This window comes from Fulvia fulva, chromosome 6 (assembly GCF_020509005.1).
Source record: "Fulvia fulva chromosome 6, complete sequence".
Classification (NCBI taxonomy): domain Eukaryota; kingdom Fungi; phylum Ascomycota; class Dothideomycetes; order Mycosphaerellales; family Mycosphaerellaceae; genus Fulvia; species Fulvia fulva.
Genome location: NC_063017.1, coordinates 2,902,719 through 2,929,775, shown reverse-complemented (window position 1 = coordinate 2,929,775; position 27,057 = coordinate 2,902,719). Strand labels below are relative to the sequence as shown.

The window sequence follows — 27,057 nt, the reverse complement described above, 5'->3', positions numbered from 1 at the left end:
TTCCGTGGATGGATGCTAAAGAGGTATTATACCACTAAACCATGCGCCCTTGATGCTGATTGGCTGTCGATGTAAGCGTAAAAAGCCGTGCGGTATATACAGCTCCGAGATTGACGCCAAGCAGCTGGCTCTGAGTAGCGGACGTGCTGCAACTGCAGGCAAATGCAACGGGTTTTGTCGTGAAAGGTCGCGTCTTATCTTCTGTGCAGGCCCGGGCGAGGTGTAAGTATGTTTGGACCAGAGTTCGAGTCCCCAGACAGATAGCGAATCGGAGAAGTCGTCTTTGAGCATTCATAATATGACGCCGCACTGTGCCGATGAGGCACGTCCGAAGCATCTTCCTATCTTCCCAACGCCACGCTATGCAGGTCCCTATGTTGTGAAACAATCGAAAACGCCCAAACTGTGGAGCCCATGAGACGAGCAGAGTCCTTCTTCTTCAGCCGCGAGGACGCCCGGTGAATTTCGTGCCTGATGAACAGCAGCCACCGATGTCTGCGGAGACACGGTACAGTGGGCAGATCACACTCAAGGCTTCTGATCCTTCTTCTTTCTTAAGGTCTGGCCCTCACCTGAGAAGAAAAGCTTCTTATCCTGCTCTGCGGCATTCTGCTCAGCATCCTTGTCTTTGAGTGGCTTGATCTCGTAGCCGAAGAATAGCTTTCCAGGAGGTAACCGGAGTGGCTGAGGTCCATTACGTCTCTTAGCCGTCTTGGATGGCCCGATCCCGGGAATGCCTACTGAACCTGCGGCGCCTGTCACTGGTGTCGATGTGCCTGGTGTAGATGTAGGTGTGGCGACTGCGGACTTGCCCTTCTTTGCTACCAAACGCTGGCCTGCACCACCGAAGTTGACCGATGCTGCGCCCTTTGCCGCCTCCGTAGAATTCGGTGCGATCGACGAGTAGTTGATCGCCTGCGCCATGCTTCCCTCTGTATGCATCATGCCACCCTTCCCGGCCATCGTTGATCCTATGCTCCGTGGTGTGCTTGTCCCACTGTTCTTCTGCGGCTCTTGATATCCGACCGGCGGCGCGAAATCGACCTCCAGATCCGTCTCTTGCACACTGATGGAGTGCTTGCCGTCGACGTTCGGCTTGACCTCCAGTACTGCTATCTCGTAAACAGTGTCGTTGTACGAGAATGTGAAGACATCACCAAGCGACAAACACGAGAAGTTCCGAAATGCAGTCTCGAGCACGGCCTTCGGATCGCTGATGTCAAGAAAGTTGACGTTCTGGGGTTGTAGCTTGATGAACTGTCCTGGTGGTAGATCTGTGCTCTTCGTCTGTAGGAGGTCGCCCGGCTCGAGACCAAGCACGGTCATGGTCCAGAACGGTAGATAGCATCGTCCCTCTTCTGCTGTGAACTCGAGCACACCGGCGTGCGTGCTCTTACCCCTCGCACCGTTGACGAGCTCGAAGAGCATAGGGTATGTGATGTGAAGTTGTGTGAGCTTGTCGAGGGCAGAGGCCGGGAGGAAGATCTTGCCACCGTGATTCGCAGCGTCGCGCTCGGGACCAGGCATCATGGCGATGGGGTAGCATCGGTAGTACTCGTCGAATCGGCGTGGTCGTCCTCCGCGGTTCATCATGGCGCTGCGGTACATCTGCATCGCATCGGTCTCGTCGTAGTAGTACGACTGGAAAGATGGGTTATTAGCACCGTATCAAGCTTGATTCCCAAACGTGGAATGATTGCATACCATGATGTCGGGTGCCTGCTGCGGCAAACAGCGAAGACGTTGTCAGGGATAATGTGGGTGTTCTCGGTCTGCCGTGATGTCGGCTGGAGTGTGTGTCGCGATGAATGTGGTCGTGTTGAGGGGAGAGATGGAGACGCAGGTGGCTAACTAAAAAGTTGAAGGTCGAAGACCACATGTGAGCACCAGCTTCGAGCTCGGTACGTCAGTTCACCTGCAGGGATCTGGCTTATTAACAGCACACTAACTTCAACGCGACTTCCACGCGACATTCACCTCTTCGCCTTCACATGAACATCAGCATCATTTACAAACTAGCGTCTCGATGTCCAAGCGCATATACCGGGTGAGAAGGTTGTCGAGTACAAGACAGCTGTCAGAGCCTAAGTCCATATCCCGCCGCGCCACGCGCCATTCGCGACTATGGCGAAAGCAGCATGCACTGCAGGCCAAACACCTCATCACATAGCAAGAAGTAAAGATTGATTGTGCGATCCCGCTGAGGCATCATTGGTGTCGTAATACTGTGTACGCAATTTTGGCATACTGACGAATGGTTACATGGCAAAGAGCAGCAGTCACAATTGCAATGTCCTGGTTTGATCGCTCGACGATCTATCTAGTTTATCGTCCCGGTCAAACTTCTGTACCACTGATCAGAAATCTCTAGGAGCGACCCTGAGCAAAATCACGCACAATCGACATGGCGGACTTCGAACGGCGACACGGTCAAGGTCACAGGCTCTGGCAACCAGCAGCACAGCCACCGATTGTCGACAATGCAGCACCAGCCAATAATGCAGCGCCCCGCCAGCAGCCACTACCTCGTCCTCCACAAGATGCTGCTCAAGGGGATGATGGCCCTGCTCAAGATCTCAGAGCGCGTGATGACTACCATGAAATCATTGCACGATCGACAGACGCAGACCTGGAGGAGTTGGCTTGGCGTCCATCTCGAAATTGCGATCCAGGCGAACCGCGGCTATCCTATGACGAAGAAGTTCTGCCTGACGATACCGCTGTGCCTTACGACGAGCTAGTACGGCGTGGTCAGGCTGAGCCACGTGCGGCTCCGGTCGAACAGGCTCGTAATGCGGGCCCAAGAGCAGTACCAGCTCTTGCACAACAACCAGCACGGAACAATGCAATATCCCGTGCGCCTCCACGCGCTGGGCCTGCAGTGAACATGATCGCGCCACAGCAGCAGGTTCAACGCCACTATGCCACTGTGAATACCGCCTATGGAGCAGCACAAAATTACGCCGTTGGCATGGCTACCGATCCTTTCCCCTTGGCCAACTACCCCTTTCCCTCGGCTAACTATTCTTGTGGCATGTCTAACAATCCTTTCTCCATGAACAACAACTTCTTCCGCATGCCTGCCGACCTTGTCAACGCCAGGACTACGATCCCTGCCGGACGCCCACAAGGCCCTGACTATCCCAAAAGTGAACCTGGTGACAAGATTGCCGGCACATGGCTTGACGATGATGCCGAAGCGAAAGACTTATTCAAAGAGGCCACTGCAGCTTTGGAGAAGAAGCGTGATGAGATGGGTCTTGATCAGAAGTGGGTAGAAGATCGTCAATTCACATTCCACAAGACGGCATACCAACATGGCATTGCTGCTGCCAAGGCCTTGATGCGCGATACGCAGCAGAAGCTAGAGCTCTGGGAGAAGAGGTTGAAGACCATGCAGCCCATGTACTTTGGTGGCATGGGTGGCATGGGTGGAGGGATGGGCGGTGGTTTTGGGATGGGTTTTGGTGGTATGGGCCACGGTGGCGGCTTCCCGGGTAGAGGTTTCTAAGGCGTGTAAGAACGAATCCTACTCCCTTGACAGGTAGCTACAGTTGGCGCATTGTATTCTGATTAGCAGTAGCGAAATCACTAATCGACATCGCTCTGACCCCCTATTCACGACCTTCCCGTCGTACCCAGATCTGTACCACCCACCCCATCACCAACCCATAGCCCACCCCAAGAGCCCAACCCCCGCTCCTTACATTTTCCAGCATCCAAATCTCAGCCGATCATGTCCGCAGCTGAATGCCTGGCTTTCCTCCAAACCCCAACAGCAGCCCTCTGGTTCGAGTACTGCCAGATGATCGTAGACCTTTTCCGACGCTCTGGTAGATCAATCGCGGAGGCTGAAACGTACCTCGCCAGCATGGTACCGGCCGTGGCTAACGAACCGGAAATCGCGTGTCGGGTCATGAGGGTGGGTTTGCATTTGGCGAGACGAAGGAGATGTCGAGAGTTCATAGCAGAGGGCCAGTATGGGAGCGCTGAGAGGATCCTGCATATGTACTTGGTGTGATGGCGCTGCGGCTTGATGATTGGGAGAAAGGTCTGGGTGGTATCGTGTTAGTTCTATTGGAGATTTTACAGGACGGACATGTATACACGCAGACGGTCGTTGCGCTAGCAGTACATCCCTACAATACCACAATTTTGCCCAGAACGCCACGCTAATCGAGCAAAAACTTCGAGCAGACAAAGCTCTTTAACCACAGAATGTACCACGAGGTACCTCCCTCAAGCAAACACCATCCGATCATCCAACTCATCAATCTCCCTCGTCCCCTCGCCCGTCCTCAGCCCCATATCCCTCTTCTTCGCCTTCCTCTCAATCGTCGCCTCCGCCCTCCGGTTATATCTCCCGGCCTTGCTCCTCCTCAAATCACTTCGGATCTGGTTCGGACTCACAAACTCCTTATTCTCGTAAATCACCGGCCCACCAAAACTTCCCTCCAAAATTACAATCGGCGTCATTACAAACCTTGGTCCAATTTCAACCAAGCTGACGTGTGTCTCGCCCTTTGCGGATTTCTCAACTGTTGATTGCGGGGCTGATGCATCGGAAGGTGTTTCGGAGTCGCCTTCTTTCTTCTTGGAGGCTTCGGTTTCGGTGATTTGGTAGCAGCGGATCCAGATCTTGCCGTCGGCGAGAGTAAAGCCCACGACGTGGTCTACGAAGGGTTTGATCTTTCGGGAGGTTTGGGGCACGCCGAAGGTATGGGTGAGAAGCTCTTTGATTACTCGTGTGTGCGCCTGCTTTTCGAATGCTGCGTCGAAGCTCAATATCGGTCTCGATCCCTTCAAGCAGTTTCCGGTGAAGTTCAGCTCTTCCATGGTGTGGACATTTTGGCAGTGCATTTTGACGGTGGGCCCGTTGGGAGGTTTCGAGAGCCAGATGTACAGGTCTTTGCCTTTCCGCGCTTCGAAGAACATGACATTGTTGCAGTTGTAGAGGTCGGCGAGTTCGTTTAGTTGGTGGAGTTGGGTTTTGGTGTCGAGTTTGGCGTCTTTGCGGGAATGTGGGAGGAGGGAGTTGAGGTCGGAGAGGAGGTGTCGGTGTCTATGAGATCAACACGTCAGTTGGCACGTTAGAAGCGGTGGGAGGTGGTTTGCGACTGACCTGTATGTTACACCTCTGGAGCTCAAGATGAGCACTCGTTGCTTGTTCTTTGGCTTGACATCGTCGCCACTGTCCTTGGACTTGCCGTTTGGCTGCTTTGCGACCTGCTTGTATACGGACGCCATGGCTGGTGCAATGCGACGACGTATGTGTAGTCTGACAACACCAGTCGGAATAGAAGGTCGACTTGACATGTGCTCGCCCAGGGCATTTTTCCTATCCGACGCTATACTCAATCGGGCCGACTCCACATCTCGCTGAAGTTGGGATCAAATCGATCGGAAGCTGCGCACGAGTATGCGCCAGTCTCCAGACAATCACACCCGATCCTGCGCTTTGCCTCGTCAGAACCACTGCACAAGATAGATTTCGATGAAACAAAATGCCGAGACCAACATCACGATGCGAATGCTCTACCATATTGCTATCGTCCAACAGTAGTGTCTCATGCATGTCGGGAGTGGTGTCAATGTGTGAGGGTGGACGTACGCGTTTTCGAAGATGATACCCGTGGGCTTCGGGACCAAGGAGAAGCTGGCAGTGTCAGTCAGCTAACGAAGCCTCCCCCAGCGCCGTGATCTTGCCGCGTGCACATGTAGCATCCATCGTCCGCCATAATCTACCACACACACACTCCCATCGCCGCAGACCCGCCAGACACGTCACGTCCACCTCGCGTCCGCCAAGCAAGTGAACATCGCTCGGAGTCGCGCCGCGAGCAAGGGGTCTGTGTGCGCTCGAGGACCATCGCAATCGTGGTCGGTAGTCAGCCGTTGGGTCGGTGGAGAGACTGCGACCAGGAGCACACATCACACATGTCCATCACCACTGTCGCCGTCGCCGTCGCCCGTCGATGATATCCCTGTCGGCCATTGATGGAACAGTGAACGGCAGAGTCGCATGGCAGGCAGCACCGAACAACAGTGCCACGACAATAGCTCCCAGCAAACTTTAGCATGGAACCAAAGCCATCGCCGCCCGGGGCGCAGACACAAGGACCGCCGCACCACCATCGCTCGACGTCCTCTGTAGCACCCTCGCCGATCCACCATCGCAGCGTGCCCGCATCGCCCACGCAGACTCGGCCGGCATCGAGCTACTACGATCCCACCAAGGAAGAAAGAGCTGGCAACAGAGATGCCGGAGCGAACAGCACGTCCTATCAGCCGCCGTCACCACAGCAGGTCAGCCACCGCATTCGTCACGACTATCTCGACCAACATCCACTAATAATCCTTCCATCACAGACCCGAACACACTTCGAACAGCCACCGCCTGCGCCATATGCCAACGGCCACCACGCAGAGCAGCGACCGGCCATGAGTCGCCATCCGAGCCAGTCCTCGCCGCCCACCTCAGCGCACGCGCATCCTGTCCCCCCTCCACCTGCAGATGCGAGATCCCAAGCACCGCCGCGATCCACAAATCCCATGTCGATGATGAACCTCTTGTCCGATGACACTGCGAGCACACCAGCGCCTCCGCCGACGCGGGAAGAGTTCAAGCAGCCTGCGCCAGTCCTGCCCCCAGCTCCCGCTCTTGCGCCTCCACCGCCACCAGCTGCTCCTGCGCCGGCCAAAGCAGCAAGTAGGAAGGCAAGCAGAGCCTCGAGCGCGTCGCATCAAAGTGGCCGAGTGAAGGATGGTGTACCGCCTCCTCTGGTGGCACCTCAGCATGCTCCTCCTATAGCTGTACCTCAAACTGGGCCTCCGAGCTTAACAATCCGCGACACGGAAGCAGCGTACAAGGAGATTGAGCAGCGTGATCTGTCCGATGTCGAGGCTGACATGCCAGGCATTGAGGGACCCAAGGTAGAGTGGGTGAACAGAACTCACAAGAGAGCACTGGACTTGGAGATCGCCGAACAACATAAGCGCAAGCGCAGGAGACTGGAACTGATGCAGAAATACCACGACCACTTCAGCGCAGCATCTGACACCGAGAGAAGTGTCTTTGTGGATCAGCACGAACACGAAGTCACGGAAGAGGTGCGGCTGAAGGAGGTTGAAGAGGACAAGGAGCGAAAGAAGGACCAGCAGCGCAAGCGACGCCGTGAAAAGGCTATTGCGGACGAACAACAGAAGCGTGAGGAAGTGATCCAGCAGATCGCTTCCACGCAGGACGACGAAGAGAAGGAACGTTTGCAGCGAGAGGTCGCAAGACACGATAAAAAGATCCGAGACACACAGAGCAGACTGCAGGGCATCACGCCTTCGAAGGAATTCCGCAACGAGTCACCACACAACGCTGCCGCACTGGGCAGACAAGAGAGGGAGGTCAACCTGGACGGTGGTCTGATGACTTCTTTCTACTCCAACAGCCGAGGCCCTGTCAACGACGAGGTCACTCCCGAATTTTCAGCAAGTGGACGAGGTCGCGGTCGAGGAGGCCGTGGCGGAGGCACTGGTCGTGCACGTAAGAGTAAAGAGCAGAAACTCGCCGAAAAGGAGAACGCACGACAAGCCCAGGCTTACATTGATCAAGGACTGGACCTACCTCAGATTGCACCAGCCACTGAGGAGAGACTGCAGGCCTACGGCGACCGGGTGCTTCCCAGGCAGTTGCAGCGCGAAGATTCGGAACCACTCAGCGAAATTCAGCCCACGATGTACGACATGCAACCGACTGCTGGTCTCACCGGAATGGCAAAGTTCGAAAGCAAAGGCTACAATCAAATTTACGAGCAGATCTCGCGAGATCTGGCCAAGCAGGTGCCCAAAGTCACTCGCATCAAGAACAACAGCCTTGACACGAAACAGAGTAATGCTCGCAAGACCGCGCAGTTGGCCGCCAAAGAAGCTCGACGATGGCAGCTGCGCACGAACAAGTCAACCAAGGATGTGGCTGCTCGTGCGAAGCGTGCTATGCGAGAAATGCTCGGCTTCTGGAAACGAAACGAACGTGACGAACGTGAAGGCCGCAAAGTGGCTGAGCGAGCAGAATTGGACAAGGCCAAGAAGCAGGAAGCTGAGCGCGAAGCTAACAGACAGAAGAGGAAGCTCAACTTCTTGATCTCGCAGACCGAGCTGTACTCTCATTTCATCGGCAAGAAGGTGAAGACAGATGAGATCGAGAGACATGGCACAGATGCGGATGGAACAGTTTCGAGTGGCCAGACCACAAGGGACAACCCCAATGCAACACAGACCATCGATCTGCCGGACTCAGTTGCCAACCCTGGCAAGAAGGTCACAAACTTCGAGGATCTGGATTTCGATGCCGAAGACGAAAGTGCTCTACAAGCCGCCGCCGCAGCGAACGCGCAGCATGCTATCAACGAGGCTAAGCAACGCGCAATTGACTTCAACAAACCTGACGACGATGGTCAGAATCTGTCAGACGCTCAAGCCAACTTCGACGAGGGCGAGCTGAACTTCCAGAACCCGACCTCGCTGCAAAGCATGGATGTTGCCCAGCCAAAGATGCTGTCGTGTCAGTTGAAGGAGTACCAGCTCAAGGGTCTCAACTGGCTAGTCAACTTGTATGAGCAAGGCATCAACGGTATCCTCGCCGACGAGATGGGTCTCGGCAAGACCGTCCAGTCCATATCAGTCATGGCTTACCTGGCTGAGGTCCACGACATCTGGGGACCTTTCCTGGTCATCGCTCCTGCCAGCACTCTCCACAACTGGCAGCAAGAAATCGCCAAATTCGTGCCTTCGATCAAGACGCTGCCGTACTGGGGTTCCGCCAAAGACCGCAAAGTTCTGCGCAAGTTCTGGGATCGCAAGCACATTACATACAATCGCGACAGTCCTTTCCACGTCCTTGTGACATCTTACCAGCTGGTCGTGCAAGACACAGCATACTTCCAGAAGGTCAAATGGCAGTACATGATTCTTGACGAGGCACAGGCTATCAAGTCTTCACAATCTTCTCGATGGAAGTCTCTGCTTGGGTTCAGCTGTCGTAACCGCTTGCTGCTCACCGGCACGCCTATTCAGAACAACATGCAAGAACTGTGGGCTCTGCTGCATTTCATCATGCCTTCACTGTTCGACAGCCACGACGAGTTCTCAGAGTGGTTTTCGAAGGACATTGAGAACCATGCTCAGTCGAATTCTAAGCTGAACGAAGATCAGCTTCGGCGTCTACATATGATCCTGAAGCCCTTCATGTTGCGACGTATCAAGAAGCATGTACAAAAGGAGTTGGGTGACAAGATAGAGCTCGACGTTTTCTGCGACCTGACCTACAGACAGCGCGCTTACTACACCAACCTGAGGAACAAGATCAGCATTATGGATTTGATCGAGAAAGCAGCTGTGGGTGACGACCAAGATACAGCTACGCTGATGAACTTGGTCATGCAGTTCAGGAAAGTGTGCAACCATCCTGATCTATTCGAGCGTGCCGACACGTGGAGCCCAATGTCGATGTCGTACTACGCGGAGACTGCCAGCTTTATGCGCGAAGGCAACAACGTGAACGTGGCTTACAGTGTGCGGAATCTGATCGAGTACTGGCTACCGACCATGCTTGGAGACGGACCTGGCCGGCTGGATCTGCCTGGTCCAGACAATGCTCAAGCTGGATGGAGGAACAAAGTTTTCAGCAACGACCTCAGCATCTGGAGCGGCGAGCACATCAAGTCGAGTCAAGGCAGGCGTCAAGATGGCAAGACGTCCAATGGCGCGTTTTCCTGGCTCCGATTTGTCGATCAGTCTGCAGAGGATGTCATCCGCACAGCACGAAGCACTCTGATGCAGCGGGTCGTGGTGCTCGCCAAAGAGAATGATACCACAAGCAGCCTCAAAGTTGCATACGATGACGAGGAGGAGCAAGAGAACGCTGGCTTCACGCCGGTGCATGCTATGCTGAACATTGTCAAGCGAAATGCTCGAAAGCCGCTTGCTGAGATCACCAGTGAAGGTCATCTCAACAACCTCCTCAACATCTCGAGCAGTAAGATGGCGGAGCAAGGATACAGCGTCATCGAGACCTGCTATCTACCGCCGGCCTCTGCGCCACCCATCGAGCTGGTCTGCCCCGGATACCGCGCTCAGAATGAGAAGGAGAGTGCCTTCTTTGATGTTCCTCTCAGACGTGCGCTCTACCCAATCAGTACTGGGACTGAGGAGGCACTCCTGCGAGCGAAACTGCCGCCTTCAAAGTACCCCGTCACCAACATGCTGCCAGAGCCAGAGTCAGAGAAGCAGCGATACACCAAGATCCAAGTGCCAAGCATGCGTCGCTTCGTGACAGATTCTGGTAAGCTCGCCAAGCTTGATCAGCTGTTGCGCGAGCTCAAGGAAGGCGGCCACCGTGTGCTCCTTTACTTCCAAATGACACGCATGATTGATCTGATGGAGGAGTACCTGACGTACCGCAATTACAGGTACTGTCGTCTCGATGGCTCCACGAAGCTCGAGGACCGAAGAGACACAGTCGCAGCATTCCAGGCAGATCCAAGCATCTTCGTCTTTTTGCTATCAACCCGCGCTGGAGGTCTTGGTATTAACCTCACATCCGCCGATACCGTCATCTTCTACGACTCCGATTGGAACCCCACCATCGACTCCCAAGCCATGGATCGCGCTCATCGTCTCGGTCAAACAAGACAGGTCACCGTCTATCGTCTCATCACCCGTGGTACGATCGAAGAACGAATCCGCAAGCGTGCTCTGCAAAAGGAAGAGGTCCAGCGTGTTGTCATTTCCGGACAGGCCGGCAGCAGTAACGTCGTGGACTTTAACAACCGAAGCCGTGAGAGCAACCGCACCAAGGAAATGGCCATGTGGCTTGCAGACGACGATCAAGTCGAGGCCATCGAGCGTCGCGAGGCGCAAGTCATGGAGGAGGAAGCCAAGTCTGGTGGCAAGAAGAAGCGTAAGAACGCTGCTACGAACAAGCGCAAGGAGGTCAGCATGGACGAGTTGTATCACGAAGGTAAGTGCACATACACCATGGCATCCATAGAGGGATGGACACTAACAGTGCCTACAGGCGAAGGTAAATTCGACGACGGCGCTTCGCATGAGCCTTCTGGCGCGGCCACACCGGTCTCCGCCATGGAAGGCCCACCCGCAAAGAAGCGGAAGGGTACGAGTAAGAAGGCCAAGACCGTCAAACAGCGACTTGCTGTCATTGACGGTGAGGTCTAGATGGGGAAACGTCTGGGCGAGCTCATTATTGTTCGACCGTGTGTACGAGGATCTCAGCGCCCTTGGGTGAGAAATCTTGTCTTTGTCATGCATTATTCATGGGCGTTCTGAGGGCGAAGTGAATCGGTTGGTAAGGGCAGGCATTACTGCTACTGCTATGGAGCGATACAGTGATACATAGGTCTTTCTGCATGGCGTTGCAGCGGCAGGCTTCCTTGGACATTAATTCATCATTCACGTGGCATGGGACCTCTCCAATTTTCCCGCCCTTGCCTCGTATGTGCTTCGTCGTCCATGTCAGAGACAATGCGAAAGTCTTGTTATTCGTCAAAGTGCTGAATGTGAGATGTCATGTCAACAGAGACCTAGATTTTATACCAACGGCTTGATCTTTTGAGCAGCCCACATCCCTATGCACTGCGGTTACCGGGGACTGCGATTTCTCTCCAACATGAGGGTGTGACTAAACGCTTCGTACCATCGTAAGAACATCTTTCTCTGGGCTTCCACGGTCTTATTGATGTGCTGGCCTCGTGACCATGGTAAATGCAGGATCGACAGCACAAGGCAGTGATCTCACAATTGAGGCAATATTCATGCAAGCAACCACGTGGCAACGTGGTTCTGTTACTACATCCGTAATGCTCATCAAAGGCCGGTCACTTGACCGCTGTTTTTGGAAATTGTATACATTGTTGTTATCCTGCACAATACTGTCGATCTCTGTCAGCATGGGGGAATGCAGCGCTCCAGCTGCACCATCAGGAAAAGCAAACTCCAGGGCTGCACTCGACAGTCGACAGACACATGCTAGCGACGTGAGTTTCCGCCCGCGTCCTCGTCCAGCGTATTCCTGCCCTCAATCGAAGGCTTGTCGACATTCAGCGCCAGCCACGCAGTAGCGAGGACGCAGCTGCCGAAAGTCAAGCCGATGATAGCTCGGCCTCTTGCACCTTGTCTGGCCTTGACTTCCTCATTCGTCCCGAGTATGGTGACCGCATTCTTGAGGTAGGCGTAGCTCAAGCCACTCCACGTGGTGGTGGCAGCAACCACGTATTGGAAGTAGGTCATGGCTGCATGCAGCTTTCCAGTGGTCAAGCCAAACGACTGAAGGATCGCGATCTGTTCTCCGCTAGCGGTGACCACTGGTAGTGCAAGGGTAGATCCGATGAGTATTAGCTGCAAAAACGTGTTGTACTTCGACACAGTAGTGGGATGCACCTCGGCAGAAGGCAGCGAAAAGTCCCAATAACGCGCAAAAGTCTTTGGCGCGGGCAGTGATGCAAGGCGATAGTAGAGCGCGGCCACTGCTAGTGACGCATCTCGGCCAAGGATTAAAGTTGCCAGATACACTTTACAAACAGTCAGCATTTTTGCCGCGGCAGCGTGAAGTCAATAGAAGCGGGGAGGATCTCGCGTTTGCCTTACATGGTATGGCTCCCTTCACGGCAAGCGTTGCAGTCAAAATGATCATCAAGGCCTTGTCAGCCATGGGGTCCATCACACTGCCGGCGACGGTCTGTAGCTTCCATTTCCGCGCGAGCCAGCCGTCGACCAGGTCGGTGATTCCTGCATAGGCAAACAGCGCGAGCGCCCAGGTGTGATGGTCGTGCAGCAGGAGGTATGCTGTCGCCGGCGCTGCGAACAGGCGTGTGACAGTAAGAAAGTTAGGCAGGTTGTAGATGTTCTCGTGTGGCGTCAAGCTCGTCAGGGAGGAGCGGACCTTATTTCGCACGGCTTTGGTGCGTTCGCGCGCCGCTTCTAGACTCCGGGTGACAGGCCGATCCCGGGATGGCTGTGGTTGCTGCGAATTAGCACTGTTAGCACAAGCCCGCGGTCAAGATGGCGTGCATTGGTGGAGCTATGCCCTCGCATGTCGTGTTGAGTTCGCCGCAGCATTAGACATCACGTGTGGGAAGGAAGCTGGGGGGCAAGGCGACCCAACAGAGTTCAGCATTGCAGATGTCTTGAGGCCGGAAGGAATGTTGAGTTGCCAGCGTGCATATGTGACAGCCTGGTCATTGCAGCGTCTGTCTTGTCGAAGCTGGTGAGTCGAGTGCGCTGCTCAGGCGAGCGCAAGTCTTCCTGAAGTCGCGAATGGGAGGTGGTGTGTGGCCAGCGAGGCAGCATGCCGATGGTCGTGCTTCGAACTGCTGCATGCGGGCAATGGATGAGCGAAAGCTGATTTCCAGTGCTGAACATGTCCGCAGAAAGGTCCGAGGAGCACGGAGCGGTCAGAGAGTGTCGTGGGTTGCATGAGGCGTGTGCCAGGCATGGTGCATCGAGTGATGTCGCCGAGCGTCGATGTGACAAATAGGGAGGCCGGACTGCAGAGACAGCGAGGCGACAAGGTGCTCGCGGAACGACCAAAACGTAGGACGAGAGCGGCGACTTACGCTACTTGACTGATCGACATGGTGCTCCTGCACAGGCGGATGCCGCTTATCCCTCGACCTCTCCGAAAGCAGTCGTTTCGGTGGAGGCGTGCGAAGGGCGGCATTGGAGCTTCTGCATCTTGTGTTAGACCATCCATACATTGCGGAAGGCGCGAAGCTGCGGAATGGCGACTACCGGAGGAAGGAGCTGGGCCCTTGTGCTAGGCTGCGCAGAGGGCAGACGTGGCGAGTCGCGCCGTGAATGGCCGCTCGCCCCTGAGGCGGACTGCGCACGGTTGTTGCTGCACATTGGAAGCGTGCGGTGAGCGCGGAAGTCGACGATGCGGTGCGCATCACATGTTGCCGGTGTTGGACGTGAAGTCGCTGGAAAAGCATGTCAAAGAAGCCAAATCGTGATGACAAAGGCTGAACTGCGAGAGACCAGGAAGTGTGGGCGCGCGAGAAAAGCGTGGTGGAACATCCCTGTTGGCGCTAACCAGATTCCCACCAACCTGGTCCTATATGCGCCGCTCTTCGACCCGTTGCAAGTCCACCTCGACGCCTGTCTGTTTCATCACACGCTCACAATGATTCCCATGAGCAGTGCAGCTGGAATGTCTGCCGCACTCGCCCATGCAGCTATCGAACCAGCTTCCTGTTGCTACGCGATGAATGATCCGTTGTAGATCGAGCAGCTGCATCATGATGGATTGATCATCCCTTGCGCTACTATGCATCGCCTTGGCTGCATGATCGACGGCAGGGTTCAGCAGACTTCACAGCCGAACGATTCCTCCACGCCAAGGCATCCTCTGAGTTCGCGGTTCACTGACTTCCGAATCCGCTTCTAAGCGAAAGACTGTTGTCAAAGGGTGCGCCGGAAGACTGCTCCTGATGACAAGACTGCATTGAGTTTGCCACAGTCATCTTGGGGGCTGAAATGTCACGGCCAAGGCTACCGGTACTCGTCAGTAGAGGAGCGGTATCTAGATGATGAGGATGATGGATGAGCGGTGCATTTGATGCGTCTTCTATCACCACACTGCAAACGCGTATTGACATTCTAACGAATCAGTTCCATCAACGAGGCGTTGCGCCTCGCAGCAAAAATCGGCCAAGGGACTGCTGCTCTGTCGAACAACATTCTGACATCCCTCCAATCCACTCATGTCTCATCCATCCCAATACGTCTACATTGCACGACTGCCGATTCGAGTCTCCCAAAACGCCTTGCTGATCTTTTCGCCATCTGTGCTCGACCTCGTGAGATGCGAGCACCCATTACCACACCGGCTGTTCCGCGGGTTTTTTCGAGTCTCAAAGCCGTTCTGACGTAACCCGTTCGATCTCATGAAGCCGCAGCATTATCATCATCTGCATCTTTCCCGCTTGCCGGCGAATGCACCGGAGAGTCTTTCATTTGCACAGAAGCCGATGCTGCCTCTACAAGCCGAGAGGACTCCTGATAAGGTCTGTGGGATCCAAATCTCATGCCACAAGTGGATACAGCCTCTGGTGGATGTCCGCCGCCATTCTATGCTGGATATGGACCACTCGTTTGCGCGTGCCCGGTGGATCCGTAGCTATAGCCGGAGCCATTCTGACTTGGCGGGGGGTAGCTGGAAGTGCTGCTGATTCCCAGACCGTTCATATCGCTGTGACCGGTTTGTGGAGCAGATGGAACCGCGTATGATCCAGACCGGTAGGGCATGCCTCCAGAGTGCAATTGACCGTTTGGATCGCTAGAGGTTCCGGGATGGGCAGATTGCGGACTCTTCATGGAAGGATGAGGAGAGTGGCTGACGGCGCTCTGGGGTGCACTCTGCATGCTGTAACTCTGAGTTGGAGAACGCACGGCGTACGGCGCGGTCGATGCACTGCCATAGGGTCCCTGGGACTGTCCATTGGCAGACGGGCTGTTCATGCTTTGTCCACTGTACGACGGGCGGCCACTCCCTGGTCCCATCGTTCCGAAAGTCGAGGAATGAGGCTGAACTGGGGTTTGATACGATGATTGCATCATAGAAGGGGCGGAGACTGAATTGCTCCTCTGCATGTTGGGATACGATGGAGCGTATTGACTTCCGTAGGGCATAGCTTGAGATGTCGAATGTTGAGACTCTGTCTTGACTCCGGACCCGTTCCCTTGATCCGTTGGCTTGTAGTAGCTTGGGTAGGGTTGGCTGCCATAGCTTTGATGTGAGCCGTAACCCATAGCACCGGCTGTAGCCTGCTGGGTTGGCCACGACGCGGCAGTCATGGCTCCGTACATCGATGATCCGGTGGTGCTTCCGTACATGCCTGGATACTGGCGGGCGCCCATATACTGGCTAGGTGCCATACCGTACGGCTGTACCATCGGGCTGTAGATCATCTGGGGATGAGCATTCATGTGGCCGTCAATCGCGTAGTGCTCTGTCTCCTCGACTGGTGCCCGGAAATTTTGCTTCAGGTACAGCTCGGGTCGCACAGAGATGTTCTGGAGTCTTGGGTCGGACAGTGGCCGTGGGAGGAGATTGTTCTTCACATCGTCGACCTTGTAGTAAGAGACCATGTGGTGTGATATGCCATTGACAGAAATGCTCATCGTCTTCTTAACAAGACCGTCGGGTCTGAAGCCGTAGCTGTCGACCAAGGATCCAATCAGTGACCTTTCCAATTCCTTGTCTTGATCGCTGCTGGGGATCTCGGGCTTGACTTCGCCGTCAACGTTCGGCGTGGGAGGAGTGAGCGGAGTGTTGAGTTCTGGACCTTCGTTATCATCTGAATCGCGACGCGGGTACGGCTCGCCCGGCATGCTCGTCCTCTTACGCTTCATGGCGCGTTTCTTCTCGCCAGGCGGAAACGGCTTCTCCAACTCGCGATAGATCAGGAAGTTGCCCAAGATGCGACTCGGGCTCCAGGCAACACCGTCGGTCCATCTCTTGATTCCGGACGCGTTCTCCTCGTAGATGAAGATGCTGCCGCTTTTGATGAGTGAGCTTCGTTCTCGATCGTGCGGTCGTCGTGGCACGTGGTGCAGTTTCCCACTTAGACACGCCTCGAACAGGACGAGTCCATCCATGCTGTTATGAACGAAGCCATGGAATGTTGGGACCAATGGTCCTGCCCCGCCGCCAGTGCTCATGGTGGCGATTCTTGGGGTGTGCAGTCGAGGTTAGATGGAGAGCAGCAGTCGATATAGTTGCTGGATAAGTTTCGCCCACCACGCGACAACTGTGATCAGAGCTGGCAACCACGCTGCGATTGAGTGGCAGTGGGCAAGCGTGGAGTATATGCACGCGAGCGCGTCACTGGTGGAGGATGTAAGATTACACTTCGTCCGGCAATGAGTTTGGTTTGGCTGGCGCGATGGCGGAGAGAAGAAGTGGTGTTATGGTGTCCGAGTGCAGATGTGAGCTGCGCTGAGATAATCTATTTTGTCAGCGCGTCAGAGTGAACGGTGAACGGTGTCGAGGAGTGAATGGGGGGCGAGTGGGTCGCGGGTGCGTACAGTACGTACATGAAGATGTCCCTCGGCGGTCGCGATGTGCTCTGCGGTGCTGTGAGGCGGCTGTGATCGGAGTATGTAGCTAGTCGAGGTGCTATTGGCGTGTAAGAACAACAAATACGCCGACGTTGGTGGTGGAAGGTTTGAGGATGTTCTTGTACCTGACGGATGCAGAAGGTTAAGCTGACGCTCTAGGTTGATGGCGCACTGAGGATCAAAAGCTTCACGCGCGAGTGCGACAGAAGGTTCGCGCTGGAGGCTTTTAATTGCGTCCTCGCCGTCGGTAACTTCGCAAACACGGCGCGCAGAAGCGGCGTGTGTCAGGAAGTCGAGGGTGGTGGTGAAAGAGTCAGAGGCAGAGGGCAATGCGTGAATGCAATTCAAAGTGCGGGAAACGACGGTGCGTGGGCTGCTGCGTTAGTAGTTAGTAGCAGTGCAAGTCATCGACCAGCAATGGCCTTGACGCAGCTCCCCACATTAAGCATAAGAGCAAGAGAGTTCACACGTACCAGGCTTGGGACGATAGAGTTGAGCAACGGCCAGGATGGGTGGGCACTGGGATTTGCTGCTGACGGACCCGTTCGAGCATGGTCAGCATGCATGCGGCACTAGAGACTGCCCTGGTGCAAGATCGGGCTCCCCTGCGACTGGCGACTGGCGACTGGCGACTGGCAACACCGCCTGCAGGAGCAGCAGCAGCAGCAGCGAGCGGTCGAGCACGCCAGTACGTACACCACACTGCTGTACAGTAGTGGTCTAGTGGTATTGCTGCTGAGCGGCACTGGGAACGAGTGGCCCACGGGCGCGTCGTCGTCCAGCACGCGCAGTAACCGGTAATGGCTGCTTCCCGCACTAGACGGTAATCATTGTGAGCTGCGCTCTGGACGCCTGGACGTCAAAGGACCGCGCGACGACTTACCACCAGCTGTGGAGGCCGCGGCGGCGCAAGCAACGATCTAGCGGGTAATCCAATAGCGCCTCTCAGAAGCTGGAGAAGTGAAGTGCGTGCGCCAGCTAGCGTGATTGGGCATGAGGTGGTACGGGACAGGACTAAGGTGGTACGAGGTTACGGCTTCCAGCCTTCCAGGGAGTGCTGATAGCGTCTCCACCACACGACCACCGCTGCAGCACCGCCGGGATGCAGCATGGCACACGACAGCCCAAGCTGGGAACAATACACCAACATCTGGCCTTGACAGCCCACCGCTGCTATGACACCTGCCACATCCTGCCCTTCATAAGGCGACACCTGTCCAGCCCGGTATTATAGCCACACACCCTGCAGATCCGGAAGGCACGAGCCGTCACCAGAACCTGCGCATCCCCCAGCACGACGGAAATGCGCACGACACCGGCTCGAGCTCGGCGGTCAAGATCAGTAGTGCACTCACGAAAGGGCACAAGGTAACCAAGTCGTGCTTGAATGATTTGCAAGTGGCAGTGCTTGCGTGCGTGCATGGCGTTGAGATTGCCAGCTCATTTGCGCAGCTCATCAGCCAATATGTGCAGACAACGCTTGCAGCAGTGCCGATACGATCAAGTGAAGTGCCGTTTCCTCTGCTCACCGCAAGCTGGTGGAGTTATCAGCAGCAGGTTGTCGGCGATGTTGGACATCTGGCGGGATGCTGCACACAGAGTTCGATGCCGTATGCGCGCAGCCAACCGTATTGCCGGCTTGCAGTCGCATCAACGATGCCTCGTCTCGAATGTTCGTCCGGTGTCTGCGTGATCCGACTTGCCCGGACGATCTACAGTATGAGCAGAATGGCACATCTCAAATCCTCCTCACCGATGCCTTGAGCTCCTCACACTATTCGACCTACATCCTTGTCGTCTGCCACCGCGACTATCCGGTTCTGCATCCGTACTGCCATCACAGTCCGTACATCGTTTGGCTGCTGCCACGACCATCGCAGCCACTCAGCGTCTCAGCGGCATCATTCTCCTAGCGCATCCGTCGCCAGGACCGTGGCTGGTGCGCACCAGTCGCAGCAGGAGGCCAGCAGGATCACATCGACGCTGGACTGGCCCAGTGGCCCACGGTAGGCTTCCCGAGCAGAACGTCAAGGCCTGGCCACTATCATCAGCCTTGTACCGGGACCAGTATGGATGCTCCTCCCCGTCGAGCAACACCCAGCAAGATTGGCTCACACTTACTACCGGATTGGCTCACCACCGCTGCAGCGTTCCTCGACTGGCGCGAACTCTATGGCAGCTACCGAGAGCGGCTCACGGTTCATGATCAGAGTTGTGTATGCTACGACTTCACATCTCCACGAACACCACGAACAGCGATTGTTTGTTTTCGACGACCGAGTTATGGTACCGCTTCTGCTCGGTCAGAAACCCACTGATCGACTGTGCGGCGATGCCCAGCCTCGCTTGGGTGTCTGCAAATCTCCTCCGCGGCACATCCCATTGTTTTACCAGGATTCTCCGCTGGTGCAACGCGGTAAATGCCACTGACACGGGTCACCACCATCATCAGTTGACACGCTGTCACGGTTGGTTTCAGACACTCATGCGACCCAATCACGCATTGTCTGTCTTACGGTGAGTCTAGAAACGTTCGCTGCTTCACACGTTGGCCAGATGCAGAAGGCGGGGCTGAACGATCGTGGCTACCGGGTGTCAAGTGCATACGTGGATAGTGTCAGTCGTGGCGTTGATCGCTGGAGTTGTCTCATTCGCTAAAATCCAACGGAAACCCCCTTCTTTCGCCCATTCTGTACTGCCGACCGGCTATACAGTGAGTTAGCACTAAAGACACTATCCACACATGCACGAAACACCCTGTAGCTGCTGGGAAGAATTCGCGCTGCTGCTGACAGCGAGCAACACGTTGCGTCCACGGACCAACGACTTCAGGCATGAAGGTGTGCTCATTATTGTGCGTTGGTCTGCCGCCAGAACAGACCATCCCCTAGTCGCATTAACGACCACCAGACTCACGGCTGCCTATCTGCGGAATAGCCCTACTGCGAAGAACCCGCCACCATTATTGACCAGAACCAATTTCGACGACAATCAACGCTTCTGTCACAAGCGGGTGTCGTGAGCGACGCCATACTCGACCTCTACCGTCATCTCGGAGCTTTCGGTATACCTTGGTGGCCCAGTCTGTCACGGTCTCAATGTACTGCATCCAGTCTTACCACTGACGAATTGGGTCTCATGTTTCAGCACGCTCGTGTACTTGCAAGTCATGCAGCATGACGGATTCACGAGTTACGATCGCCCTGAACTGGTCTGACAGCGTGCTGGGTTGAATAAGGGCAGAGGCTGAAACATCTTCAAAGCGGTTCACACGCCGTTGGTCGTCATCAAAGGTTGTCGGTCGTCTACCAAATGGCTGGGTCTGTTTCTCATCGTACTGACACCGTGACGGCTTGACATCGATCAACTGACAGGCTAGGCACACCCAACATCTTGCCTATGCAACTCGAGTGAAGTAGCACATAACCTTGAATGGGTTATGTGCATTGTGACCTTGCTGTGCTCTGCTTGGAGCCACAGACGCATCGACCGTCCGCGGTTCTAGGGCACTCAATCACTTCTGCTAACGACTTCAGAAGTGTCCCACGCTGGTAGTCCATGGTGTACTCCGGCATGTCAAAAGCTAGGCGTGATGTAATTCATGTCATCTTTGGGCCCGGATCCGACTCTGGGCGTAATTGAGTCATGATGCATGGCATATCAGGTGCACTTCACTCGCCGATGCTACACGACTCGCGATGCCGCTGCTGCTGCACAGTCTGCGCTATAACATGCTAGCCCAGCAACAAAGATTCTCGAGGCTTAGAAACGAGCTACCATTCTGTGCGGAAGAGGATCTGGATCTATCTGTCAGCCTGCTGACGAACGAACATTGATTGATTCGATGCATCGCTTGCTCTGTCACGCCTGGTGATTCATCACTTTCTATTCCCAGAGCGAGGGTTTCGTCCTGCGTTCTCGAGCACTACTCGTGGCATTAAGGCCTTGGCGATATGTCCGGCTATCACTTTGAGGCACCCCGTTAGGAGCTCAAGTGCCCGTATCAGGCAACCGATGGCTCATAGCAGGTCTGCAGCTTGAGGGACAACGCGTTGCATACAGGAGCAATGGCATCGCTAGGCCATACGACAGTCTGCGGTGCTGCGGTCCACTTCTCAAGACCCACGCAGTGAATAGCAAGGTCTCGGCTTGTGCCTAGTGGTCTGGCACCCTTCAGTGGGCCTTCACAGCTTCCACTATCAACTTTCAACAGTGACGAAAGCGACAATCAGTGACGAAAGCAATAATCAATTGCTAGCTGGATGCTCGAGCAGAGCTGTGTGGTGGCATGGTCCACAGACAGAACATCATGGGCCAAGCTGGTCATCGAGAGCCCTCTCAACCAGCACCACGCTTCCGCACTGATGAGTTGACAACACGAGTCAGCTATCAGCCCTGTTCCTATCTAGATATCCATCACCTTGAGGACAAGGAAGTTCCGTGACCACAATCTAGGCGGCCCCAGGCTGTGTCCATCATCCCGTTCGAGCTGCCTGCCTACCCTTGCAGGAAGTACAGCACTTCTCGCGTGGGATGCGTTCAGCTCACGTACACAAGGGTAGGCTCGACAGTGTCGGCTGTTGCCGTCATTTTCGTTGACCTTTTGCAGCTACGAAAACTGCCGAAGCGTACTGACGACCTCCGGTTTGACGCCTTGTGCAGCACGCATCCCGACTCTGCATCGCAGGCGACCTCCGCGACTGCTAGAAAGTGGTGGACCTCAACGTGTATGGCGCACATGGCAGCCGAAAGGCTACACCTTAGAGTGCCGGACTGCACCGAATGTATGTTTCAGATGCTAGGGGCCATTTAAGCAACCACGGACAAGCAGACTCACACTTCATAACAGAGTTGATCGAACACATGGAATAGGCTCCATATCCGAACCTGCCAGCTGCCCTCATGTGAACTCTATCTACCATAAGCATTGGCCGTTTCTGCTGTAGAACACTGCGTAAAGTATGAAAAGTATGTGGTGTCAGCCTGCTCTACAGCTCTACGATGTTCAGCACTCTACAATGCGCAACATTCTGGACTTTGTGGATGACAGCTGACGTGTGCTGGAAGCGAGGTTGCGATCGTCGCCAATACTTGCGACCCAACTCCCACGCGCAAATTTTCAGCACACCACATCCATCATGATCCATGTCAGCCTTGGTCTCGGTGACCCTGCCCGGTAGGAGGGAGATTCCTGACTCAGATTCGCATGCCAGCCAACGTCGCTGAAACAGGCAGCCCACCAGCCCACTGGAAGGTCCGATCGTCTATTGGACAGATTTGCAAGCCAATAGCTCCCCTCATCTTGTTGCTAATCAGATTTCTCGGACTCCGTAAGCCCTTTCACGGTTTCACCTTGCCACCTTTCATCAGGATGTCCTCGGCAGTTCATGCAGCAAGGACACGCACACATGTTCCCGCCGGGGGAAAGTGGAGTGCAGAGTTCATGCCAACAAGGGACTGCATTTCCTAACCCACGTCTGACCAGTCACCAACATCTCCAACAGGCGTGGTCTCTCGGATGAGCATGTGCAACAGGATGTGTTGACTCGCAGGCGGCAGCGAGTATCGATTATCGCACGCATATTCGCACCTGCGATCACGTGCGAGTCAATTAGTACTAGATAACTCGCAATCTCGCAGCTCGATACTCGCGTACCTAAAGAGGCTGTCGACGACGGTAGAGTAACTACTCCCGGTTAGTACTGTGCTGAAGATACCCCTTACGATGGGGCTAGTAGCTTAGATGGGACATGCCTGGGTCGACTTCTCACAATCGATCGTACTTGTCGGATAGGCCTTGCTAAAGTGCATCCCTTGGTCTGCAGTGGGCTCTCCATGTGGAAAGATGTCGGCAGGCAATTCCCCATAGAGATGTACTCTACAGCAAGTGCACGGCTCCCAGAACCTGGTCTACCCTGATCTGAAGAGACAGGTCTCGCACAGAGCTCCCGCTCAAATGGCTCCTCATTGTGATACGACAACCTCTGAGTGCTCAACCCGCCTGTCACGATTAGCCATTTCAACATTGATGCATCGTCAAAACACACCAGCCGCAGAGCGATCTTTTCGCATGCGATGAGAATGCACACCACATTGCCGGCGATGAGCGCCCCATCAAGCCTGATCGGATCCTGCTACGTTCTCGAAGTACCGGACAATAATCTACCCTAGACTACGACTTCGTCTTTATGGCGATCGTAGCTAGGGGCCTTGCCACCGATGTGTTTCCGGCCTTTGCAGACTGGCCCTTCCCAGAAACGCATTAACTGCGAATTCGACGGACCGCCCATCAGCGTGCTCGATTTGTCTACAGATGATGGACCACGCCTTGTGGTGTCGTTCGACTTACGGAACTGTCCGCATATCTTCGAGGCGGTAACCCGGGCGGCTAATTTCACCCTGGCTTAGCCAATACGAGGAACAACCGGGAATGTACAAGGCCAGAACTCCCCTGCCAATTGGCTCCCCACTGGGTGTGAGCATGCTGAGTAACATGCGTGGCGACAGGGAGCACATGCTGCTCGGATGGATGGGGGTGTTCCACTAGCACGAGGGACCTGCACAGGACCAACTGTAAGCAATAGCCAAGACTTGGCATGTACGGTTCCATCTCATCACACATCGAAGAGCTTGCTCAGGGCCCGGACGACAGAAAGGACAGTCATTGCCCCTGACCGCAATTCTGCTCCCGAGCTGTAAATCTTGCAGAGGCATCACAAGGCCTCAGGTGGCCCCCGCCTCATGCATACGCTCTTACCGCGGAGCTCGAGGGTCTGCGCTATCATGTGACGCAGACCACCGATGGTGAACGAGGATGGTACGCGATCATCATATCCGATTCCACTACTGCCAAGCCAAAGATGGTTGCTGAGGTCCTTCGATCTCCTTACTCTACGCGAGAGTTATGAGACCAAGCAGATTCTGCCCTTACTCATGGCCTATGATTTCGTGATGTTCATTATCGCCGGTATGCTGAAGAGCTCCTCTGGAAATATGCCATGACACGTTCGAAGATTGCTACTGGTTCTGGTCAGGGGGCAAAGGACTTGGAAAGATCATGCTTGCCTTATTGAAGCTGCTGAATCAGATGAAAGCAGGACCGGGACATAACGTTCGACCGGCATTGTAGTAGACGAGCTGGACCGCTTCTGATGCTTCTGATGCCAGGTCCGGCCCAGATCACTGTACTCTCGTATGGTAGCCAACGATCACACTGCGTAGTGCACACTAGATTCAGCACCACAAACACATAGCATACCTCCGCGGAAGGAACAGCTGCTCAAGCGCCCATCTCAAAGCTTCGTCAAGATATTACCTGCTTCATGGAAAATCAAACTCAACTCAATACACAGCCAAGGACGGTGACCACGTCGATACAACCTATCTCCAACATCAGACCGCTGCAGGCATTCGGTTGTTGTTCATCGGCAAGCTGAGATACAACGCTGTTGGTAGTCTTGAGGAACCATATCGCTGTGCCCTACCTGTAGCGGTGCGAAACCTGGCATGTTCGTGTCATGTATTCACAATTGATATGCCTTCATGAAGTAAAGTATACTGATATCGCCCTGTAGACAACAAACGACATCCGTGCACTTGCATCCCAAGTCTTTGATTAAATGCAGTAGTCACCACCCTTTCGAGGCATTCAACCAGACCACGAGTCACCAGCCAACAAAAACGTGACAAAACGCGGCTCCAACGTTCCACGCGATGATGTCTACGAACCAATGCTATTGCTATAGTTCCAAGCCTCCGGGACGAACGACATGACACGTTGGCGTCGCGCTCCTACGATTTATAGATTAGATTTGTCATTCCCCTGTTCTAGGACCCTATTCGGCCTATGCAGGTATATATCTATTGTTATGTACAAAGGGAAACCCGAATAGGTGAAAACCCTTCCCGCCCCCGACTTCTCCTTGTCTAGATTAGCTTTCCCTCTGAACGTACGTAGTCCATGTCACTACCCCGTTAGCCCCCGCTCCCAGCCGGTCTCGTCGCGCTGCGCCGTGTCCTCTCTTCCTGCACTGCTCCTACTAGGCGGTACTGTTCAAGCCAGCCCTTCTCTAGTATCCAGTTCGTAATGCGCCGTAGGTCCTCAACGTTGTTAAGAAGTGCCCCAATCGTCCGGTTCCTCGCCTTTGCCATCCACTCCCCCCTTCCTAGCGACCACCTCGGACAGACGAGGAGTGCGTGCCGTACATTCTGGGAGTGATAGCCGCAGGGGCAGCTAGTATTCGTGTATTCTGGAACCTTCCTCCATGATAGGTACCCCTGGAGGCCGATGTGTTCGCTTCGCAGTTGGGTTGCTATACTACTCTGTGCCCTCGTAAGGCGGTAGTGGATGAGCTTCGGGGGGTGCTTGACCGCGGATTTCGTAGCTGACCATTCCTTAGGTTGTCCCGCTGGCTGAGGGCGTCGACTATGCCCTGCAACCTGGTTGTTCCACCTCTCTTTCCATAGTTGCTCTACAAACGATTTCTCACCCTCCCATCGTGTTGCTAGCTGTTCGTCCCTTGCCCGGTAGTTCGGCTCGTTCCCGGGTCGAATGCCCTTGTGCGCTGGTACTGATTCGCGGGCCCTTGCGACTGCACTGGCGATGACCTTCTGTACTGGGTACTGTGCCGACTTGCCCAAGTAGGAGGTCCGTAGTCCCTGGATGTATAGGTCGATCGGCGGTATGGCGGTCTCGTGCTCAAGCATCCTTGTTGGTGTCGACTTATATGCCCCGGTGACCTTCCTTAGGCATTGGTTTTGGATCTTCCCCAACGGCGCGACGAGTCCCTTTGATGGGCAGGCCCTCTCGCCTAGGGACCACACTTGGCTGCCATAGGTGAGGACTGGCCGTACAACAGCCGTGTACAGAAGTCGTGACTGCCGAAAGTCCGCCCCCCATGTGGACGCAGTGAGCCTCTGGCATGATGCCATATTCTGTTCAGCTTTCCGTGATATTGCCTGTACGTGCTTCCTCCACCGTAGCGCCGGGTCCACCCATAGTCCGAGGATCCTGAGCTGGTTTGCCGGGTTAGTCGTGTGCCCCTGTATCTGGATAGAAGCTTGCATGTTGTGGAACGGTGGCCGGCGCGTAAAGTGTATCAGATTGTACTTTTCTGGGGTCCTACGATTTATAGTACCGCCAAGCCAGTACCGTGAAGACGATGATCATGTCCCACGTAGGCGTCAACTCCCGACCGTTGTGCATGACGAAGTCACGCGGATTGGCGTGAGCGACTCGTGTACATGCTTTCGCTTGATTGCAGTACCGGACGGCTCGCCGACGACTGCTTTGCAGATGGTGGAAGCTTCGTGGTATAAGAGATCGTGTCATGGGATATAGCTTGGCATGTTTCGAAACGATTCCCAGCACGGCGGTAATACAGGCGATGGGAGTGGAACCTAGATGACCCCGACCACTTTTCGCAACCACTTAATATTTGTTGACGTCGTTGGAAAATGGTGGCAATGTCATGGCGGATGTGGAGATAAGGAAAGGACATTGAGATTGGGAGAAGTCGTTTTTGGGGTTGGATATTGAAGGCAGAGCAAGGGAAGGAAAACAGCATGAAACACGATGGTAGCAACCGTTGTGTGAGTCGAGTCGAATGTGTTGACATGTGCACGATGAGCGAGGAGAAGGGATGGGATGGCTTCGATAGGGAGAGGTCATGTTCTCCTACGGCACATCTCTTACGTACCGAATCACTTGAAGCACTAGCCTGGGGCCGCTGGAAAGTTGAAGGATAAGGTCCTACCAGCGTAATCTCAGCCCCGTCATCCACTTGAGCTAGGAAAGCACGACATGTGCTTCACGCTCCTTCCCTTCTGATCATGTCTTGTGGTTCAGTCCATACTTCACGAGCGTGCATTGCATCTTCGGCGACAATGGTAGTGAAGTCGGCCTCTGTCGAAAGATGGCTGCGCAGACTG

At 54.8% G+C, this 27,057-nt stretch overlaps 6 protein-coding genes across 6 annotated transcripts; 2 read left to right on the top strand and 4 right to left on the bottom strand.

Moving 5' to 3' along the window:
• Positions 1 to 528: 528 nt before the first annotated feature.
• Positions 529 to 1,707, bottom strand: CLAFUR5_07177 (Ubiquitin fusion degradation protein 1; the record flags this gene model as incomplete). Its single annotated transcript, XM_047906325.1, has 2 exons — positions 529 to 1,641; positions 1,705 to 1,707. The coding sequence occupies 2 exons, from the start codon at positions 1,705 to 1,707 to the stop codon at positions 529 to 531; spliced, it is 1,116 nt and encodes a 371-aa protein (XP_047763242.1).
• Positions 1,708 to 2,404: 697 nt separating this feature from the next.
• CLAFUR5_07176 (uncharacterized protein) lies at positions 2,405 to 3,511 on the top strand (the record flags this gene model as incomplete). Its single annotated transcript, XM_047906324.1, has 1 exon — positions 2,405 to 3,511. The coding sequence occupies one exon, from the start codon at positions 2,405 to 2,407 to the stop codon at positions 3,509 to 3,511; it is 1,107 nt and encodes a 368-aa protein (XP_047763443.1).
• Positions 3,512 to 4,239: 728 nt separating this feature from the next.
• Positions 4,240 to 5,316, bottom strand: CLAFUR5_07175 (Ribosome biogenesis protein BRX1; the record flags this gene model as incomplete). The annotated part of the gene is made up of 2 exons (XM_047906323.1): positions 4,240 to 5,062; positions 5,123 to 5,316. 2 exons carry the CDS (start codon positions 5,314 to 5,316, stop codon positions 4,240 to 4,242), a joined length of 1,017 nt encoding a protein of 338 aa, XP_047763874.1.
• A 762-nt stretch (positions 5,317 to 6,078) lies between these two features.
• On the top strand, positions 6,079 to 11,226 carry CLAFUR5_07174 (Chromatin-remodeling ATPase INO80; the record flags this gene model as incomplete). Its single annotated transcript, XM_047906322.1, has 3 exons — positions 6,079 to 6,306; positions 6,370 to 11,011; positions 11,069 to 11,226. The coding sequence occupies 3 exons, from the start codon at positions 6,079 to 6,081 to the stop codon at positions 11,224 to 11,226; spliced, it is 5,028 nt and encodes a 1,675-aa protein (XP_047763875.1).
• An 810-nt stretch (positions 11,227 to 12,036) lies between these two features.
• Positions 12,037 to 13,997, bottom strand: CLAFUR5_07173 (Cardiolipin synthase (CMP-forming); the record flags this gene model as incomplete). Its single annotated transcript, XM_047906321.1, has 4 exons — positions 12,037 to 12,578; positions 12,655 to 13,030; positions 13,623 to 13,734; positions 13,798 to 13,997. The coding sequence occupies 4 exons, from the start codon at positions 13,995 to 13,997 to the stop codon at positions 12,037 to 12,039; spliced, it is 1,230 nt and encodes a 409-aa protein (XP_047763870.1).
• A 1,138-nt stretch (positions 13,998 to 15,135) lies between these two features.
• CLAFUR5_07172 (Global transcription regulator sge1) lies at positions 15,136 to 16,728 on the bottom strand (the record flags this gene model as incomplete). Its single annotated transcript, XM_047906320.1, has 1 exon — positions 15,136 to 16,728. One exon carries the CDS (start codon positions 16,726 to 16,728, stop codon positions 15,136 to 15,138), a length of 1,593 nt encoding a protein of 530 aa, XP_047763871.1.
• Positions 16,729 to 27,057: the final 10,329 nt, after the last annotated feature.